This window comes from Pelodiscus sinensis, chromosome 29, assembly GCF_052426305.1.
Source record: "Pelodiscus sinensis isolate ZL-2025 chromosome 29, ASM5242630v1, whole genome shotgun sequence".
NCBI lineage: Eukaryota > Metazoa > Chordata > Testudines > Trionychidae > Pelodiscus > Pelodiscus sinensis.
The window spans coordinates 9,920,131-9,942,923 of NC_143080.1; the positions used below are offsets into that span (position 1 = coordinate 9,920,131).

The 22,793-nt window shown below is 43.2% G+C and overlaps 1 protein-coding gene across 17 annotated transcripts in view; it reads right to left on the reverse strand.

Moving 5' to 3' along the window:
- TANC2 (tetratricopeptide repeat, ankyrin repeat and coiled-coil containing 2) overlaps positions 1 to 22,793 on the reverse strand; it is a 702,540-nt gene that overhangs the window by 103,809 nt on the left and 575,938 nt on the right. For all 17 annotated transcript variants that reach the window (XM_089774011.1, XM_089774007.1, XM_089774012.1 and 14 more), the window contains 2 exons: positions 13,762 to 14,043; positions 10,463 to 10,596 (listed from right to left, as the gene is read on the reverse strand). In XM_089774011.1, coding sequence (XP_089630137.1) covers positions 10,463 to 10,596; positions 13,762 to 14,043 — 416 coding nt within the window. The remainder of the gene's footprint in view (positions 1 to 10,462; positions 10,597 to 13,761; positions 14,044 to 22,793) is intronic.

The window sequence follows — 22,793 nt, forward strand, 5'->3', positions numbered from 1 at the left end:
TGTAAAGAAGCCCCACCAGCGGGGGTGTGGAGCCCTTCTGCGTGGTGGTGCAGAGCCTTGTTCGCTGGAGAGAAGTCTTGCCAGCTGGGCTCGAAGCCCTGCCATCCGGCAGCTGGCAGCTCTGCTGGCCAGAGTGAGGCTGGTAGCCAGAGAGAAGCCTCACCAGCCAGGGACAGGGATCCCCGCCTGGGGACAGCAGAGCCCCGAAGGTGGGTTGGGGGATACGCACTGGCCGGGCCTGCAGCCAGTAGGGGAACCCCGGGATAGGGTGAAGCCTGACCTCCCCTAGTCCGGCAAACTCTCTTGTTCAGGACCAGTCAGATACCAATGATGCCGGACCAGGGAGGTTCAACCTGGACTTGTAATTTAGTTTGTGCACCCCTTGAAAAGAGATTTTAGTAAGGATCATTTCATCAAATCAACCTGGCTCTTCAACTTGGCTGTATAACAAAGAAACATGGAGATCACAATTTTTGTAGCTTTTTTTTTAACACATTACAAGGCTGAAAAAAATACCTGATCTGTAGAAGCTAGAAAACTGACTCCAGTAGCCAAATGCCAATAGGAAAGGTGCTACCATTTCTGAAGTGGGGTAAAGGAGTGACTCATTTCTCAGTTAGTGACAGATGCTTTGTGCATCGTCTTTCTGGCTACCAAGAGTGCATGGTTTGGGCCTCCAATTAACATATTGCCATTGAATCTTACCCAGACTAATCACATTGCTCTAGGCTTGTAAGTGTCACAAAAATGAAGGTCTTCTGCTCTATTTTCCTATTCTGGCCTCTCAAACATCTTTGCTTTCCTCCCTAATCCTCTGCAATTGCTCTATTACGGATGTATGCAACTAGTCGAATAGTCAACTACGTAGTCGAGTAACTACTTGACTAGTTGCTCCTTCCCCATGCTGTATCAGAGGCACCATGGGGGGGGGGGGAGGCAGGAGCCGGTGCTGGGGGGAAGCCGGCTCCCCCCTGCACTCGTGGAAACGGGGTGAGCAGGGAAGATGGAGGTGCAGCAGAGAAACAGCGTGAGCAGGGACCGAAGCACTCACCGCTAACACGGGGTCCTGACTGCTGCGCTTCTCCCATTGATATGTACAAGAGATGCCGGCGGCTCTTGTACATTTCAAAGGGAGAGGTGCCACGGAATAGCGAGCGCCCCCTTATCGACAGATCGAGTAGTCAATGGAAATTCCATCAATTACTTGATTAGCTGATTAATAGAAATTTAACATGCCTACTCTCTATTGCGGCCCAACCTTTGTCAGTGTCTTTTTTAAGTCAACCTCAAACAAACACCACCACTCATCCTTTCAACATGCCATTCTTTTCCCTCTTCAATCATCCTTTTCCGGGTGTTTAGGTTTCAGCAGGAACATTCAATCCTGATCACTCAAGAGGAGACACAGATCTGTATTTCCCCCTGCAAAGAATGGGGTTTCCGAGCTCTGTATATATGTATATTACATGCACTACACCGCCAGGGTCAAGCCACTGATCTGATCAGACCTATACAGCATAGTGTAATAATTAAGTTTTACTTCACTTGAATTGGGTTTTGCATCTGATTAAATATGGTGGAGGGATTACAAAAGATTAGAAGAAGAAAGGAAGATTTCCTGGGATAGGTGGAATTTAAGGAAGCATTTGACAAAGGAAAGAGGATGGTTAGTAGACAAAAACAGGAAGATGATTCCAAACATATCAGGCAACAAGAGTAAAGGAACGAAGCTGAGAGAGGAAAGAGATGAATGCAACAATAAGGAGAAACAGGTTAGGAAGGTGCATATAGAGCAGGAAAGATGAGACCAGTAATGTACATAAGGGAAGATTATGAAGCACCTCGGAGGTGACAAGAAGTGAAAAAGGAGGCTGGGAAGTTAGGAGCATTAGTAGATAATGGTCACCAAGAGTAAAAGAAGAAAGAAGAGCTGGACCGAACAAACCTCCAAAGAGGAGTATGAAGAGAAGAAAGGAAGAGTTAGGGGATGTCGCATTTAAAAGCCATGTTTATGTAATAGGATGGGTAAATTTTAAGCAGTTCCTGGGCACTTTGTGTGAGATGTAACATCTTCTACTCAGGACAGAATTCTTTTGACATTGTGCCAATAGGCACGAATTTGTCTGTTTAATTTTGTAAAGAGCCTTAATTAACATGAGGAGGCTGTTCTGTCTTAGGTCTTCTTATACAGCAAAAAGATGTCAATATGGTGGGCCTGTCACCTCTGACACTCTCAGAAAAATGTTCAAATCCCTACAGGGCGTCCCTGCTTTTAGTACAAGGCTACAAACCTGGGTTTTAATCGCATCTTAGTATCTAACAGGATTTCTCTCTTTTTCAATCATATAAAATGGCTTGGAAGTAAACACAGGGTAATCCATTTATCTGCCAAAAGACCATTGGCCAAGTAATATTTTAGTGTTAATAATGGAAATCAGCATCACTGCATTTTAGTATTTCCTGACTGTGCATGTCTGTGAGGAAGCTGTTTACAGGGAAGGCTCTTTCATTACCTCTGCACAGCTGAGAATGCTCGGACATGCCTGCTGAAACACATCATTTACATGTGTTACGAGGCCTCAGGTCTCAGCAGCAGCAGATTTTCTTTCCATCCCTGCATCGGATGGCAATATTCCCATTCTCTTCAGGTGCCCCAGCAATCATAAACAGCTCTTATCTGTGGAGACGGACCCTTCAAGTCAACACTAATGCTGTGGCCAAGTGTATTAACACTATGGGGAAAGAAGGAACTGAAACCCAGTTCTATGTAGTGCCCCTTGGGCTGGTGCGAAGGGCTAGCCGGCTTAGTGATGTGTACAAAAGATGGGTTGGCCTATGAAAGGGAGACATGATTGGTTTCATTTTCCTGGTCCACTTTCTAAAGCTATGGTAACCTCTCTATAGAGCAAGGGCTTTCAACCGTTTTTGTTTTTTCATTTTCGAATGGTGGTGTGGCCCCCTTTGAAAATTTAACCTGTGGTCTGCAGATCCCTGCCACAGACTGAAAACAGACTGAACTACAAACACTGTAGCTCAGCATGTCATTTGATGCACTGGAGAAAGGACATTAAACTATGCTAATGACCCCACTTCTGGGTTTTGATGTCACGTACATCTGATTTATCAGAAAAACGGAATGCCTTTTCTGGGCTGTGAAATGTTATTTTCATAGTCACCCTTCACTAGCCCCTGTGGACTTCATGTGGCAAACAGGGTTGCCAACCCACAGAAATTTCATTTATGGACAAAATGGGAAACATTTATGGACAGACAAATTTTTTAACAGACATAATTTTTATGCTATATTAAGATGACATAAATGGCCAAAAGTGAAAAAAATCACAAGAACAATATGCTATTTCATTTAGTTAGTCATGGTCCTGGATCACATGATTCACATTATGTCACCTCAACCATTGAGCTAAATAAACAATTAAAACATCCGATTTCCGCTGCTCTGCAGTAAAATGGCTGAAGCAGCACAGAAGAAATTTAATTGCTATAGAATAATTGCTGTTTTTTGAAATTTTATTGCACTTTTACGAAATTTACGGACACCTACATTTTTTTACGGACTTCACGGACATGCTCAATTTTGGCTAATTTTTTATGGACTGTCTGTAAATTTACTGACGGTTGGCAACCCTGGTGGCAAACGACTGACAGAGGCCATGCACGTCCTATTCAGACTTTTGCAAAGCATTTGCTAGGAAAGCTGCATTGCCACTTCTCACTGAATTTTGGAAAATTGCTAAATATTAGTGTGATGGCTTGGTTATTGGGTGATTGTTGGTACAGGCCCCTTTTTGCCCAGCGGGTGTTAGAAGAAAAAAATACATACACAAAGCAAGGGAGGGTGTGTGGGGGGGGAGAATCTGCTGCACCAGCTTCTCCCTGGGGCCCGGCAGCCTGGGGCAGCAGGGGCTGCATGGTCTGCCTGCTCTCTGCTCCTTAGAAGTGGCCTCAGGCAGTGGCTGGCTGGCATGCTGGTGTGGTGGAAGCCATGCTGCCGGCCAGAGACTGCTCCCTGGGGCTGGAGTGCTTGCTGCCTCCTTGCAGTCACTCATGAGTATAACTGTCCCTGCTATCACGGGAGACCCTCTCTCTTTCTGTCTGCTGATAAATTCCAGGCACATCCCATTGTCCTGGTGCAACCAAACCCTGACTTTGCTTTAAGTTACGATAATAGGAAACTGCCTACCAAATTTGGTGGTCCTAGCTCTTACCATTTAAGAGGAGTTCTTGAACGGATGGAGTCACAAATGGATGGACACACAGACAGACGCACAGACTTTCTTAAATATATAGCAGATAAAACACAATCCCACATAATTTTCTAGGGATGGGGGAGTGTTCCTCCCCAAGTGTCAGAAAGCAGAACTGCTGGGTGTGTTCAGGTCCATGGAAGGTGGGAAGGAGACTGAGGAGGAAGCAGACAGGAGGGATGAGAAAAGGATTGGGAAGGTGGGGGACACATGGAGGACAAGAGGCTATGGAGAAGCACAAAGGGGACAGAACTGGCCCAGGATCAGAAAAGAGCAAGAGACTGAGAGGCGTATAGGACGAAGAGGGATGGGATGGAGTGGCAGCTCCATTGTCCTCCAGGAGCTTGGCGCAAGTAAATGGAATCCCTCAACCGGTAGCCAATGGTGAAGCTCCCATTTTTGTTTGTACAAAGTTGAATTTTGAGCCTGAAACAGTCATGGGAGTGGGCGGCATCCACCCAAAGGCTCAAAATCAGAAGGCTGATGAAGGAAAATATGTCTTTTTAAAAGGTCATGATGTTTCTAAGCTTGTCTCATGATTCTGAGCAGTCTGTTCCATGCTTTTGGAATGCCTATACAGAATCTTCTGTCTCTTTCTCTGCTAGCCTCATCTGTCTTTTCTTCCCACCTCCCAACATTTCACATCGCAGGAGGGTGGGGGAAGGAAGCAGCGAACAGGCAGCACTCTGAACTTCATTACCGAGACAGGCCTTGGGGTCTGACAAACCTCTCGAGAGAAAGGTCCCCTGCAGTTCACTGCTCTGAAGCCACCACTGGCTGTCAATGCCAGGCTGGTGAGGTGAAGGGGGAAAGAAGTAAGAAATGTTCTGATTTCCATGGAGGGGAGACATTTAATGCTACATTTAAAGAAAAGTAGGAAATTAATTCACAGAAATCTTTGTTGGGAGCTAAGGTTGCAACACACCTAACAAGCTTCTCTAAACTGCCACAGCAAGGTAATAGAAGTGGAGCAGTTTAACCTAGGAATGTTAGATATCGGGTAACGAAATAGTCATGTAACTGCAAGAATTCTTATCGGTTAAACGACTATTTGATAGTCCCCAGGGGCGGAACTGGCAGCCAGTGTATTCCAGCCCCAATCCTGGGGAGCCCCCTGCCACCCGCGCTGCTGCCTCTGTATCAGAGGGTATGTCTACACTACCCCGCTAGTTCGAACTAGCGGGGTAATGTATGCATACCGCACTTGCTAATGAAGCCCGGGATTTGAATTTCCCGGGCTTCATTAGCATAAGCGGGGAGCCGCCATTTTTAAATCCCCGCTGCTTCGAACCCCGTGCAGCGCGGCTACACGGGGCTCGAACTAGGTAGTTCGGACTAGGTTCCTATTCCGAACTACCGTTACTCCTCGTGAAACGAGGTGTACCGGTAGTTCGGAATAGGCACCCTAGTCCGAACTACCTAGTTCGAGCCCCGTGTAGCCGTGCTGCACGGGGTTCGAAGCAGCGGGGATTTAAAAATGGCGGCTCCCCGCTTATGCTAATGAAGCCCGGGAAATTCAAATCCCGGGCTTCATTAGCAAGTGCGGTATACATACATTACCCTCCTAGTTCGAACTAGGAGGGTAGTGTAGACATACCCAGAGGCAGCAGCGTGACATGGCAGGAGGGAGCTGGTCCCCTCATAGACCAGCTGCCTGTCACCCTGCACTGCTGTCTCTGACACAGAGGCAGTAGCGTGGGGTGGCAGCAACCCCTATCTGTGGAGGTCTGAGCTCCTTGCAGAGAGAGGCTGCTGTGGCGGGGGAGGAGGCAGGGAGATGCTGCCACAAAGGGAAGGGGAGGCTGCCATGGACAGGGGCTGCTACTGGGGTCCAGCCTCTGTCTGTGGCAGGTCCAGGCTCGCTGTGGACAGAGGCTGCTTCGCGGCAGAAGCCTCTCCCCCTCCCCACTGCTGCCTCTGATATTGGCAGCAATGCAGGAGGGGGGCAGGTAGCATCACGGAGCTTGTGCTGGAGGAACTGGCTTTAAGCCAGCTCCCCACGGCACCAGCTCTTGCTCTCCCCCTTGCTGCCTCTGATACAGAGGCAGTGCTGGGGGGAGGGGGATGTGTGGAGTCAGCAAGATTAACTTGCCTAGGCTTATCGGTTAATGGTATATTGGACTACATGCTGGCATCCCTAGTTTAACCCTCTATGTCACCATCCAAAGGAAGACAAAACCACAAACCACACACCCCAATCTTCCCTATTGTGGAAGAGATGTCAGCCTTCTAGCACTCTGTTTTCTAAAATATCTTTCCAAACACACCAAACACTGATAACTAATGGTGTGTAGGGGGCCACCGAATGCAATACTCCTAGAGAGGGTGTAACATGGATACCCCATGGCATTACATTTTCAGAATTGTTGTCCATGAACATTCCAGAGAGGTGATCTCACTGTTTCCTCTTGCAAAGACTTAGGTGAATTCAGTGAGCCTGTTTCAGAGAGGTTTTTAGAGCCAAACAAATACCTTTTGTAGTTTGCTATTTCTAATACTCTTTACACGTGGCTTTAGATCTTTGTTTCTCCTTAATTATTTCAGGGAATCACTGTAACCCTCAAAAGGAGCAACCTCTCCCTCCATGGTACTGTAGTCATTCCTATGCCAAAGTCTCAATTTTATGATCAAAGCATGGGATTGATGAATCAAAGACGTCAGTGGCAGTCTTGCCAGAACGCAAGGGGAAACAAGTTTATGCCCATTGCTTCTGATCATTTTTGTTTTTGATAACAGCATTGTAATGGGTGGAGTTAATTTCAAGTAACTTCTGTGTAAGTGCTGAGGGGAAAGAAGCCCTCAGAAGGCAATAACTCATTTTCTTCTGCAGTTTTCCATGGGAGATATTAGATCTGCTTGCTAGTTGTCTAAATTGGCTTATTTCTAAGGATTTTTCTTCTCCCTGATGACTGCTGAACTATAAATCATGAAAGACTTCAAGCCGTTCCCTCAGAGTACGGTAAAAAGCTGCTCCCTAATAGTATGGCAAAGCAATAAACTACAGGCTTACACAGACCTCTCACTGACAGCTTTTATTATTAATTTAACACTGAATGTGCTAAGCATTGGTACAAAGCCAAAGATAAAGGCAGCTGCTGCCCCAAAAAGTTCACAGTCTGAAAACAGCCATAGAGAAGACAGTGCACAGTGGCCTAGAGGAGGGAATCACAGACCTATTGCTTCTATTATTATAAACTCACAGTCTGTGAGCTCCAGGGGAGAAGTCGATTTGGAGAAGGGATTTGGAGGAGGTGAAGCTGTTGGCATATTTCAACTTCTGATATTTGTAGCCTACATCCACAATGACTTCAACCTTTACTCTTTACTCATGGACTTCCATAATGGGCAGGGGATTTTTCTTTATTGTTCTGTACACTGAAAACACCCTTCACACCCACCACCAGCAAAGAGACTAGGACTGGGGCTATTTAATCTCTCATCTCTTCTGTATATCTTTAAAAATTACTCAGTATAATGATACATACATAGTATATCACCAGAATTGTTTCATAAAAGATTTTCAAAGTTTTCCATGAAGCATGAGCTGGCTGCTGCCAAGATATAAAGGTTAACTAATCAATCTAAGCACTGGTCACTTCAGAGAGGACACAGGATGCTAGGGAATCCAGTGGTAGTTTTGGAATTAATCCATGTTTACAATAGTCAAGATAAGATTTATTGTCAGATTGCAAACTGATTGGGTGTTAAAAGTCCTTCCAAATGGGGCTATGGCCAATGTACTGCAGGTCAGAGTTTTGGGCATAAAACCATGACTTGTTTCCCTTTCTCCCTAATTGATCAGAAATGAAAAGTCACAGTCTTTGGATGTGAAAGGGGATGTCCCACACTGGTTGAAACAAAGCCACACCCTTTAGCTTTGGCTTTTTTTAAAGTTATGTTCTTTTTAAGGAAAGGAGCAGATTGGAGCTAAAAATATCCACATTTGTCAGATACACATCCAGCAGGGCTATAAAAAAAGGGATAGAGAATAAGACAGAGAATATCTTATTGCCTCTATATAAAACCATGGTACGCCCACATCTTGAATACTGAGTACAGATGTGGTTGTCTCAAATCAAAAAAGATATATGGGCATTGGAAAAGATTCAGAAAAGGGCAACAAACATGATGAGGGGTTTGGAACGGGTCCCATATGAAGAGAAACTAAAAAGACTTGGACTTTTAAGCTTAGAAAAGAGGAGACTAAGGGGGAATATGATAGTGGTCTAAAATCATGGACTGGTGTGGAAAAAGTGAATAAGGAAACGTTATTTACTTGTTCCCACAATATAAGAACTAGGGATCACCAAATGAAATTAATAAGCAGCAGGTTTAAAACAAACAAAAGGAATTTTTTCTTCACTCCACGCACAGTGAATCTGTGGAACTCCTTGCCAGAGGATGTTGTGAACACTAGAACTTTAACAGGTCAAAAAAGACCTAGATAGTTTCATGGAGGTTAGGTCTATCAATGGCTATTAGCCAGGATGGGTAGGACTAGAGTCCATAACCTCTGTTTGTTTGGAAATGGATGACAGGAGAGGGATCATGTGATGATTACCTGTTGTGTTCCCTCTCTCTGGAGCATCTGGTATTGGCCACTGTCGGCAGACAGGACACTGGGCTAAATAAACCTTTGGTCTGACCCAGTATGGCCATTCTTCTGTTCTTATTTGGGAACTCAGTCTTTTGATAAATGTGATATTTTAGGGAGAGATAGCACTCACTTACTAGCCATTTTGACGGAGTACGATATGTAAAATGTACAAGGAATGTACTGGCTAACGTGTACTGAACAATGCAGAGCTGGCAGTTGCATTCCTTTCCTAGGGTATGTCTACACTACCACCCTAGTTTGAACTAGGGTGGTTAATGCAGGCATTCGAAGTTGCAAATGAAGCCCGGGATTTAAATATCCCGGGCTTCATTTGCATCTTGCCGGGCGCCGCCATTTTTAAAGCCCCGGTAGTTCGGTCTCCGTGCCCGCGGCTACATGCGGCACAGAGTAGGTAGTTCGGATTAGGCTCTCTAATCCGAACTACTGGTACATCTCGTTCCTAATCTGTTCCTCGCTCCTAATTAGAGAGCCTAATCCGAACTACCTACTCCGTGCCACGTGTAGCCGTGGGCACGGAGTCCGAACTACCGGGGCTTTAAAAATGGCGGTGCCCGGTAAGATGCAAATGAAGCCTGGGATATTTAAATTCCGGGCTTCATTTGCAACTTCGAATGCCTACATTAACCACTCTAGTTCGAACTAGGGTGGTAGTGTAGACATACCCCAAGAGCCATACGTGGAAGAAGAGAACACTTGTTAAAAGTTCTAATATTTATTTATTTAGAAACTCATCACATACTCTTTGCCGTGCCATCTGGGTGCTACATAAAACAAATCTCAGGCAAAAGTATACCTGATACAAAAGCCAAGCAAAAGAAGTGTTGGCACTCATTTAGCACTAATTCTTTGCTGGACATTTTCCTCCCAAGCACTGGAGCAGGAAATAGGAAAGCCCAAACTGTGTGTATCCTTGAAAAATTGTAATAGCAGTAAAGTGCCTCAGATTTCTTAGCAGTACTGTGCCACTTTCACATATCACCAAAGCAAGTCTGTATCTTAAACTGTCAACCTATGGTAACGTGATATATAATCCTTTCCAGTTAATATAGCAATTGATTTGCAAATCACTTCATAAAAGAGTTATGATATCTTTATGTAGACTTTTCCCAAAAAGATGCAAGTGTCCCACAAAGCAGAACCATTTGCATATTACATCTTTATCCAATAGGTCATGCAACCCAAGCAATTATCTCTTATACAAGCAAGCACTAGACTCCTACTAAACAGTATCATCTGGAATTCACTCCCTTCTTCAAGAAAGAGGAATAATTACTGTGGTAACCATTTTGTATCATGGCATACTTTACAGCCTTCAATATGGTGTCTGGTGGCTGTGAAAGATGAACCCTTAGAATACACAATGAACTCTTGATGTGAAGGGAATTTTATTGTGAACAGAAATAGCTTTTCTGGGGTAATAAAACGGCTCTAGAAGGTCTTCCCCATACTCTCTCTCGTAAGTATTTGCACACTTACTATCTTCTGTCAATACACACATTATGTGATGTTTACTAAGACCATTTCAGTAATTAAACAGGACACATTCCCACACAAGGTCATCAAGACAGGGTTTCAATACCTGTGCGGCGAGTCTCCGCATGACCTCTTCTTGGCGTCTGCGCATTTCAGGTGTTCCAGGGCAGCTTCCACTTGTGATTGACGAGTGAGCAGAAGGTGGCTGGTTTAGGGATAGCTCTCTATTTGCATCCACATCTGTACGAAACAAAGAGGATAACAGATGACTACAGGCCAAGGATGGCTGAGATGTTACAAAGTACATGACAAGGTATCTTCTAACAATCCATTTGAGCAGTTAATACATCTTCTGTAAGTAGTCTAAGACATTGAGTATTACAGGGGTGCACGCAGGGGAAAATCTCCAGAACAAATTTCTACCAGATCTAACAGGGAAAAAACAGCAGAGATAAAGGATTAATCTCATCTTACTCATTTTCTTCATGGTAACATTAATTAATAAATGAACACAGGATTTAGTGCAATTGACACAGTGGTTTTTACCCATGAAAGCTTATGCCCAAATAAATCTATCAGGGTGTGTACACAGCACAGTTATTTCAAATTACTGACATTATTTCAAAATAACCATGTGAGTGTCTACCCAACAATTCCACCATATTTCAAAATATTGGGCGGCTTATTTAGAAATCTGTAACCCTCATTTCACGAGGAATAATGCCTATTCCGAAATAGCTATTTTGAAATAGTTGTAGCATAGACATTCCACTGCTGCTATTTTGAAATAGCTCCTCCCAAGGGCCATTCGAACTAATTACACTCCAGTGCCTCCTGGGGCTCTAAATCGAGGTAGCACGTCCACATTAGGGAAGCCTGCCTCAGACTCATTTTGTGGCTTCCCTGTACTGCAGATCTGCTATTTTGAAATAAGCTATTTCGGAAAAAAAAAATCCGAAATAGTTTATTTCGAACTAAGCATGCCGTGTAGACGTACCCTTGGTCTTTTAGGTGCCACAGGACTCCTCATAATTTTTGAAGAAATAGAGAAGTCAGAAGAGCATGAGGATATTGAGATGGATCTGCAAAAAAGTACAGGCTGCCCCTGACTTGTGACGCGATCAGCTCCGGGGATAGCGTTGCAAGTCGGGGGCGTCCTAACTCGAGACCACATTTACGACAGGCAACATACGCCATCAAAAATGCAGAGCTGAGGACGTAAGTTGGGGGATTTCGGCCCCTTCCACACTTACGGAAAAGATCATAAGTGAGGGGGTCAGAAATCGGGCCTCCTGTAATGATTTATACTGGAATCATTTTTAAAGCGTAACTAAATCTCAGTCTCATTTTAATCAGATTTGCTTGCCTGGGTAGGGAGACGCAGGATATATGGCATGTTTTTATTGTTAATTCTTTCAAACTACATTACTTTGCAACTGGAAGTTAATTTCATTTTTTTTTTTTACTAAAAATTTTACTTATCATAGCATAACCATTGATCCCAATGTGTTAAGAAGATTCTAACAGCAACAGCCTCTTCAAACATAGACTCTACTAGCACAGAATTTTCCTAAATGTACCCTTGACTATGGCTTGAAATCACAACTCAAACTATGATTCATTTGTGTGCTGGTAGAAACAATAAGAATGGTAGCCACTGTCTACCTACTTAATGCACACATTTGATTAACAAATTCATTTTTTGCACATATGAATGTATCAGCAACTCTATCTGCTTGAGTTATGAAAAAAAATGTATGGGGGTTACATTTACTTTCAGCTCACTAACATCAATAATATACTTCTTATAGGATTTGGGGGTCGCGCGATCAACACTTTAGGTATTAAAAATATTAATATGGTTTATTTTTGAATGTGTGTAAACAAAGACAGATACATGGCTTTTTTCAGGATAAATGTGCTATTTCATATCATGAGGAGCTGAGAGTTCCTTAGCAAACAAACAACCCCAGCCATAATTTCTAATTTGTTCATTGGGGCTCTATCCAATTTACTGCTACTTCAAGGAAGTGCTGGAGTAAGAACTGAAAGGCTCTGTGTTTGACTGGGACAAGGGTCTCTTTGCTGTGCTTTGCATTTGAAATTTATAGAACATTTGCCTATTCAGAGCTGCAAGTCTCTACTGCGTGTGCAGTTTTTAGTTTGAAAACATTTAAACTGTAGCTTCTTTAATCTCCCTCACAATCTCTCTAAATAGACGGAGAGACACACCCAGCAGGTGTGTTGCAGGCGTTTAGTTAAAATACATAAACAAACCCTGCTTTTCATTACATGTGGTCCATTGAGGTCTGTCAGGTGGTACTGCTCAGAATTTAAAAAACCAACATTCTGTCTCATTTCATATTTTTACGCGGATGGGAATATTCCATTCTAGCAAATGGCATTTGTCCAGCAAGAAGTTTATCTATAGTTTCAGTAGGACAGAGTGTTTCTGCATTTGTGTTTCGCTCTTTTAAGTGCCCTCTGGGTGCCATTAAGTTGCTGCTGCCTTCCACCTGCAAGGTGGCTGCGTTTCAGTGGTGGGTGAAGTGATTTCTGTTGCTGTGCAGGAGGAAAAGCAGGGTCAGTTCAAACCTATGGGAGGTACTAGTATGTGCACCCCGTTGTCAGGCACAAGATGCAGTGTATGACCCATGCCAAACCCTATACCAGAATAGATGGTGAGAGATCAATCATAGAGGAAGGAATTGGTAATGTTATAGAATCACAGAATCCCAGGGCTGGCAGAGACCTCAGGAGTCATCAAGTTTAGCCCCCTGCCCAAGGCAGGACCAATCCCAACTAAATCAACCCAGCCAGGGATTTGTCAAGCCAGGCCTTAAAAACCTCTAGGGATGGAGATTCTACTCCCTCCCTAGGGAACCCATCCCAGGGCTTCATCCTCCTCCTAGGGAAATGGTTTTTCCTAATACCCAACCTAGACCTCCCCCACTGCAACTTGAGCCCATTGCTCCTTGTTCTGCCATCTGTCACTACTGAGAACAGCCTCTCTCCATCCTCTTTGGCACCTCCCTTCAGGAAGTTGAAGGCTGCTATCAAATGTGTCCAGAACAAATGTGTGTGGCGGTAACAAGTTAGGGGAATGAAGGTTTGCCATTAAGGAGGCCAATGGGAGAAGCCAGGATATGTCCAAGCCATGGGGCAACAGAAGAAAAGACTGATTCCCGAGGGGGTCTCAGTTGGCATGAACCAATTCATGCTCCACATTGTTCGGGTCTGGCACATGAACAATAAAGTTTAATGGGGGCTCCATGAGGGCAGATTTGGCAAGAAGCTCTGGTCTATTGGGGGATGGGAAGAAGTTGTAATGGGATCCTTATGGGTGAAAGGTGCTAAGCATAAACCTATGAGATTCCCACATTTCAGGGCTCGCACTGTACTTACGTTTTGGGGAGGCATGTGGACTATCGGAAGCAATCTGTCTCATCCGGGTGCCATGGCAGCTGAGAGCAACCAGTCTAGAGATAATGGCAGTTTTACCAAACCCGATGTTCCCAACAATCACCACGCCTCTGTTCACACTGGCATTGGCGCTCTGCAACTGTGCATCTATCTCATGGAACACCCAATCCCGTCCAACGAACACAGACTCCGTGGTGATACTTGGCACCTCAAAGAGCAGTGGTTTCAGGGAGATGTCTGGAGGTCTATAAGGTGCAAAGCGTACTGTAAAGAAGAAACACAGGGAAAGAACATACAAGTTAGGACTGGATGGCAACACAGCTATAGTTATGAAATCACTTATAATTAATTAGAAGGCTAGCACGCTCACACCACTGGGCTTGCATTTATTCCTCAGCAACTTATTACAGATAAGACCCTGTCAACAAGAGCAAAAAGGTGTGTTTTTCAGTTGTTAGCTCAACTCCACAGAAAACCTCTTCACCCTCATGTGCATATAAGCCAGATAATCTGAGCCTGTCCTCTTGTACAGTGCAAAACCAAAACTGTCTTAAAGCAGTTAAACTGTGTTCACATGAATAGCAAAAAGGGGGGTTCATTCAGCTAAATGAAGTTCTTTGAGCCATTTCACATGGACAAAACACAACAAAATGTTTTGTTCTTCACGAAGAAAAATTCTAATGAAATCTCATGCAGAAAATGTGAATTCAGATAACTCCATTGTTCCCCATGAAAATGTTTTCTTCTTACTGTTCAGATCAGCTCCTGTATACAGATGTTACCAGCAGGCATTTGGAAAGGCTGCAATACCTCTTACTGGTGAAGCCAAAAGTTAGCAGAGCAGCTCATTGCTAGCGAATGCCAGGAAAGCCATTCTGCCACAGCTCTCTGCATGTGTTTTGTATATGGCACATCTGCCTACAGAACGATTTTGATAACATTCAGCATTTTTAACTGGCACTATCTTTACAATAATTTTGGGGGTAAGAAAAATAACCAAAATACCACAAAATAATGTTTTTCTGTCACTATATTAATATCAAATAATCCATAAAATACAAGGCATAAATCCTAATGTTTTATATTAACAGAAAAGAACAATTACCATCTCTCTCTCTCTCTCTCTCTCAATACTAACATTATACACACTTGTATCAATCAACAGATCAGCACATCTGACGGTTGCACTTTCCTAGTATTTGGGACAGTAATCTGCTCTAACATTGCCAAGGTTGCTATTAAGGTTTGATGAAGTTGGGTTATTTTTTACTATCTTGTGGCATGTCTACACTGGGGAGTTATTTCGAAATAACTCCCCTGATTTTGAAATAGCAAGGCGAGCGTCCACACTACCAAGCCTGTTATTTCGAAATAATAACTCCTGCTTTGGAAGAGGAATAAGCTTATTTAAAAAAAACTATTTCAAGAGTTATTATATTGAAATAACCTGGTAATGTAGACTTAGCCTTGGAGATGAACCTGAAAGTCTTATTGAGAGCTGGCACATGTCAACTGATAATACTGGACACAGTATAAAGGTGGCAAGGAATGCAGGAGACATTTCCCTTAATTTCTGATTTAAAGCTTTGGGTAGAAAAGGTGGGTTGTGATGTGAATTCTCTGTCATGAAATCTAGTATATATTTGTGTTAACTTCCTAGTTTTAATCGAGGGTTGGTGCCTCATCAGTGTTCTCTCTAATTTTTTTCCATCCACGTGTGGAATAAATGTTGTTATGTGCACTGATGCATGTGTGAATGTGCACCACCAATACAAACATATGCTGGCAGCTGCGGGCGCTCTGCTAATCAGCTGGGCAGGATTTAGAACATTATTAGGTGGCCGCCCACTCGCTCAGCTTACAGGGAACACTGGTCGCCATGGTCCCAGAAGGGAGACAGGAAGAAGTGGAAGTGCACCTGGCTGGAAATTAGAGGGAGAAACAGAGCTTCTGAAGCCACTCCTGGCTGCATCAGCTTTCCTGAAGGAAATGAGAGGCTGCCATGTCACTCAGTTCTTTATTTCTATAACATTTATCTCTATTTAAAGGTTACTGAGTAAGTAGTCAAACAGCAAATCACCATATTTTGTGTTAACCACAAACCTTGTCAGCTAGAGAGAACCTCCAAAAAAACCTGTGTTGTCACTCTTTCCTGAAACACAAGGGCTTCTGAAAATGGAGACAGCAAGGAGGAGCAGCAGCATCTGCCAGAAGGTTTGTTTACCATGCTCACCTTTCCTCTAGGTTCCCTGTCCCTGCCAGTGTGAAACCTACCTCCTCACCTTCAAACTTGCCAATAGATAACATCAGCAAAGCAAAACAAGTGACAAATCGATGAAATATCAAATACCGGTTTCTTGGTGATTCATACCATGATTTACAGATTGTCACAGTTTGTAAAGTATAAAACTTATTTTAAAGATCTCTTCTTACTGTGAGAATTACATAAAAAACCAACATCCCCCCTACCTAGGTCATCGGTAACAAGGTTTTCACACTAGCTCTTCAGAGCCCTGGTTCAGAACACTGCCAATTTTGCTACAACTTAAATTGCTAGGCTCTGTATAAAGCAGCCATTACAAAAGGACTCAATGCATATTTTCTCTTCATTTTTTATTAACAAACTACACCTTCTCCATTAAGAGAGATACCGAGGGATGTTTGCTTATTCATTGAATTCTGAACATTTAAATGTTTGCTTGCTGGTAATACAAGACTTATAGGGGAGCAGCACAAACCACTGTCTGCAGATTTACTGCATAGCTCCCTTGCTGTGGTTACAGCAGGATGCTGAAAGCCCATTTTTTCCACAAAGGGAATAAACTGTCACAATTTGCTTTTAAATGCACAAGATGCTCAGTTCAGTTCTCTAGGGGGAAAAAAAAATTAAAACATGTCTGTAGAGACACAGGCCCAAGGGTGACTGTTCTCATTTTAAAGAGCTAACATTAAAATCATTAGGCTTTACAATTAACTTGCCTTGACAATTTTATGTGTGGGTCACTCCCACTGGGTACATGATGTAACGCGGCAAGAGGGCACGGAATAAGCGCACTGGGCTTGGGCAGCACGTTACTAACCTTGCTCATTATGTACCCACCCACCTCCCAGCCCAAACTTGTCCCCGGATTCTCTATTCACTCCATAACTGTTAAACTTGTAACTCGAACTTGCTTTCAAACATGCGCTTCATAAAATTGGTCAATCTGTTACCTTTAATGATCGGAGAGACAGCCTCCTTCAAACCAAGCCCTGCTGCCCTTGAAAATACAAAATCTATACTGGAAATTTTGCTGCTGACGTGGAAGGCTTAGAATGTACCTTGACAGTTGCAGAGGATCTGATGCAGCTATAAGCTCCTCTACACCAGTGACTTTTACTGCACTTCTGTCTGGAGACTTCTTGGCCAAGGGTAGAGAGAGGGCAGCCCACCCTCAAACACCAAGAATTTACGGGCCATTGTGTTTGTTTTGTTGCTTCCCAACAGAGCAAGCAATGAATACAGAAATGTGAGTATCCACAATACAGCGTAAATAGATGGCTTTAATAAATTGGAACAATAAAACAGAAAACGCGGTACCTCAGGTATTATGCCATTAACAGAAAAGCATAGAGATGTTATTTTTTCTATGCTTACCAAAATAAATCTACCCCCCCCAGAACTGTAAAAGATTGAACTTATCTAGCTCACTCTCTTGCCTGACAATAAGCATAAAAATTCTAAACTTTATGTGCTTTGTATCCCTAACATTTTAGAGCGTATTTTTGCAACCATGAAGATTTTCTAAGCCCAGTATATGATTCGATTTAGAATAATACTGTAGAAAAGCAGACATTTAAACAACAAACACTGCCTTTTCAAAGAGCTCACAACACACACAGAATAAAACTGAATCCAGCCAGGCAATAAGATTTATGTCTCACTTTTACGCAGACCTCAGCAGACTTTAAATAGCAAACCAATGGCACTAAATGTAAGTAGCTCAAACTGCTAAGAAGCTGTAGATAGGAGGAAAAGGAATGTGGTATCTGATCCAATTAACTCAAGATATGAAGATTAGTCTCCTGTACTTTGGGTTCTTGAAAATGACCTCCACACCTTATACCCATTTTCCTCTGAGCCCTAATTTCAACTGTAGACTCAATGAGGCAGTGAAGGGTACAGAGGTGGGCTGGCAAGTCATTTTTCTCCCTAAACCATTTGTACTCAGAATTCCTCAGAATATTTAAGACCTTTGTTTTAAGACAAACAAAAGGAATTATAATTTTACACAGGAGAATATAGCAATAGTTAAAGGGCAAGTCTCTTTTTGTTGAAACTTAGCAGGGTGGAAAGATACAGAGACTGACATCTGTTATATCAGGGGTGGGCAAGAGACTGCCAGCAGGTTAGATCAGGCCTGCCAAACCACGGGGCCCGGCCTGCGGCCATCTTGCTAGAACCCTTAAGTAGAGAGCAGCTCATATTTTTTAAAGAGCCAGCTGGGGAGGGAGAAGGGAGTCTTTGCACGCTGCCCCCGCCTGCTCTCCCAGCAAAATTTCTCAGCTCCCATTGGCCAATTTCTGGCCAATAGGATCTGAGAAATTATGCTGGGGGTAGGCACAGTGTGGGAAGCCTCCCCCGCCATGCCCGGAGCGGAGCCATGTGGAGCAGCGAGTAGCCTGCAGCAGACAGTCTATCTCAGGTTTCTGCAGGGCTGCTGGCTGGGAGCTGCCTAGGTAAGCACTTCCCAGCCAGAGCCTGCCTCTGGCACCCCACTCCCCCTCACCCCTCTGACTACCTGCCCCAGGCCAGCACCCATACCCTCTGTAGTACCCCTTTTGCCCCTTCTCCCGGGTCACAACTCCCTCCCAGACCCTGTACCCTCTCCTACACCCTTCCCTCAGGCCAGAATCCTCTCCTGCACCCATAACCCATACCTGACCCTGAACCCCATTTCCTTGCTCGAAGTCACCACTCACTCTCGGCACCCCCTTCATCCAGGTCACAACTCCCTCTCAGACCTTACACCCCCTGCTAGAGACCCTGCCCCAGGCCAGAATCCACTCCTGCACCCATACCCCCTCCTGGACCATACACCCCAAGCCCCTCCCCCAGATCACAGCTCCCTCCTTCACTCAAACTCCCTCTCAGACCCCTCCCCCCTGTACCCCAGTCCCCAATCCCAAGCTCCCTTCTGCACCCAACCTCCGTCCCAGACCCTGCACCCCCTCCACAGAAGTGCAGCCCTTGACCACTTGCCAAAATCTTGTAGTGGCCCCTCCCATTCAAAATTATTGTCCACCCCTGTGCTAGATCCTCTCCTATAGGATGGTCTGCATGGAAATCAGCATTTGCTTGTACTCTGCTTGATGCTAATCAGTGCCAGGGTCCTGACTTTGACTAGAATCACTCCCCCATGAAAGATTGCGCCTCATGTCTGGATTCAGCTCATAGTTACATTTTATTCAGATCTAGAACAAGATCTAAACCAATAAACACTGGTTTCTAGACTGTTTAGAGGCACAGTCCAAATTTGGCCTTATTTATATTCAGGACAACATACACAGGAAGCACAGACCTAGAATGCACAATAATTGTATTCATACTTCATATTGAAAAAATTCCACCAGTGTAGTTAATACCATGTGTACAAGAGCTGCAGTTTGGAATGCTTCAAATAAACCTGCACAAATTTTGATCGACGCATACGCTGGCACTGACCTTCTTTGCATCTTCACAGGTTATTGCTAAAATGATCTCTTAAGTAAAACATTTCATAACGTGGCCACAAAGGCAGCAGGTAATTCTTCCTCCCCTCCCCCCTCAGAAAGGTTAGTCACACAGCATGACTCATGCTGCTGTAATCTTCATCTTCACACTACAGAATTATAACTCCAGTGGGGGAGGTTTTTAAAGATATATATGGTAAGCATCTAACTCCCAGTGAAAGCACCATTTGCATCTTTGAAAATATCCCAATCTGTGTTAAAATAAAGCGTTGTAAAAACTTTATAATGATTTCAGATTATGCAAATGTGTTAATAAATCCAAGAGCTGAGACTGCCTCTTTTATATCACACACACCATATTTATTAACACCTGTTTGATACTTATTTAACTGTGCTTTTTACATTTTGGTACCAATTCAAAACAAACATTTATATCTTCCCGTAAGGATGCCAAAATCCTCTCACTGAAGATTTCTCCAGAGGCATTGTATTAGGTTAATGACACCTTAATCCCCAACAAACCCACTTTAAACCACCACTACAAAATGTAACAGTGATGCAAATGTACTGTGTGGTCCAATCATAATACCTGGTACTGGGCTCTTATTCAGTTTACCTACAATAAAACAAGTGGCGTGACCATCAGTTGTCTGGACTCTGCTGTAAACTTCATTTATCAGATAAAAATCTTGCTTCCTTGGAAAATAATTTCCTGACCTTTAAGGGAGGGATATTATCATTTTATTATTATTATCACCACTTAGCAATGAATAATATTGCATTATTAGCTGGGGGAATCATCTTATTACTTAATTACACATGTATTATTATAACAGTAACAGCATGACTCCTCTGCTTTCTTCTACAATAATCTGAGTAGTTCGATCAGAGGCTAATCCGGGACAGGGATAGCACTACTTATTTACTGTATCAAACATTTAGGGTACATTTCAACTACGCTGTATTTTCGAAAGAGGACATGCAAATTTCCGCGGGAATTTGCATATCTTCTTCCAATTTCACTTTCGAAAGCGGAGCTTTTTAAAGTGAAAGTAGTCTGGACGTGTTTTTTTCTGGAAAAAGCCCTTTTTCGAAAAAAATCACTTAAAGTTCATTTTTTAAGGAAGAGCGGTTTTTTAGAAAAAGGGGTTTTTTCCCTGAAAAAAAATGCTTCCAGACTACTTTCACTTTCAAAAGCTCCGCTTTCCAAAGTGAGAGTGGAAGAAGATATGCAAATTCCCGCGGAAAAATACAGCGTAGTCTAGAGATAGCCTTACATTCTCTTTTTGTTATAGTGTTTTTAAATTTATAGTGGAAACCAATCACATGGAAACCAAGTTGCACTAAAATTGTCTTAAAAACATGACTTATTAAAGCAAGTCTGCATTCAAAAGGACAGTACTATTTTAAAGCCAAATTCCTTGTGTACACCCATCTAACTCCTATGCTCACACTTCTGCTATAAATGATGGGAGAGTTTGTCTTTTATGTATTACTCTTTATACAAAGAAAAAACCTGAAAATCCTGGATTTTTTGACTGCGACATGGAACGTAAAGATTGCTAAAAAATAAATCTTGGGGGAAAAAAAGTAAATTAATAATCCCAGACAAATCAAAGCTGTGACGGATTCCTTCTCTCCCTCCCCCCATGCTTTATGAACTGGACTCATGGACATGAATATACATATCTCAAAAGTGTTTTGAGCGAATCATTTTGTGTAACCCATCAATCTTCATGTCACGATCCACTGATTCTCTTTATCTTACACTGTTGTATGTATCATTAGTGTGTATAAAATTAGACACAGGGAGTGGGGAATAATTTGTGAGTTTCAAATGTATGAATGAGAGACATGGAGGGTGTTACCCTCAACTGTTAAATTATCTCTTTTGTCCTTCAGCCTGAGCAGTGGTTGGTAGGGAGGGACCTCAATCCTTTAACAAAAAGAATAGGAGAGGAGAGGTCTGAGTCTTTTGGCTGGGCTGCACCTGAAGAAAGGAACCTGGGACCCCAGGGTGAGGAGGAGAGCCCTGGTTTAGAGTGGCAGCTGGAAGAGAGGTTTTCGGGTGAGTTTTATTAAGTTGGTATTGAGGTTTCAATGTGACCTCACCGCCTCACAAAAGCCTTATGTATAATTAAATCACACAGCAAGCTGTAAAAAGATTGGAGCCGCTCAGTTTGACAGTTTGTTTGCCAAGATGCAAATGAAAATGGCCACGTGAACCTTATATGCCTGTATTGCATATTTTAAGGAAAAACATGAAGAGGTGCAGAGGAGGGCAGTTAGGGAAGCAGACTGAGGTAGAACTGGGGAGAATGTCTTAGAGGCAGAATCTATACTTCATTCGCATAAACTGTCTCCAGTTAAGATTGTTTTGTTTGTTTGAAAGGTTGTGGCTTCCAGATGCCTCAGCAATAGCCATTACACCAAATGCACACATAAATAACTGAACAGCAGCTTAGGTCAATAGGAAAAAAGCCCTTTGTAGCATTTCTTTAGATGCTTCCTCAAATGCTTCCCCTCCTATCTGGGAAAAGTAATAGCAATTCAGCCCCATGCAGATCTACTGTTAGCTCTTGAGGGCAAAGTATGATAGTGATAATGGTACGAACAAAGCCTTCTGCTGGGAAATGAAGTAAGAAAGTTAAATTAACTTTAAATAGTACATCAAATTACAACAGTACTGAATTTAATTACACCGAGCATTTTTTACGGTTATCCTACTGCTCGTAAACCCCTACAGCACGTCACTGACAATCCACAACCTATCTTGGAAAATGATCCCTCACTCTCATAGACCGTGGGTGACAGTCCAATCCTCCTCTACACGCAGCCTCCCAACCTTAAGCAAATACTTACCAGCGGCCTCACACCATACCTCGGACACACTCATCCAGGAACCTACCCCTACAACAAACTCCGTCGATACAAGCAACACCATCACAGGACCTAACTACATATGCCACAACATCAGGGGCTCATCTACCTGCACATCCTCTACTGTGATCCATGCCATCAACTACCAGCAATGCCCCTCTGCCATGTATAATGGCCAAACTGGACAGTCTCTATGCCAAATGGACACAAGTCAGACAACAGGAACGGTAACACATAAACCTGTAGAGGAACATTTTAACCTCTTCAATAATGGATTTAAAAGTAGCCATACTCCTATAAAGGAATTTTATCACCCACTTACAGAGGGAGACTGCTGAACTGGAATTCATTTACAAGTTTGACACTATCAATTTGGTCTTGAATAAAAATATTAATTGGTTAACACATTACATAGGCAATTT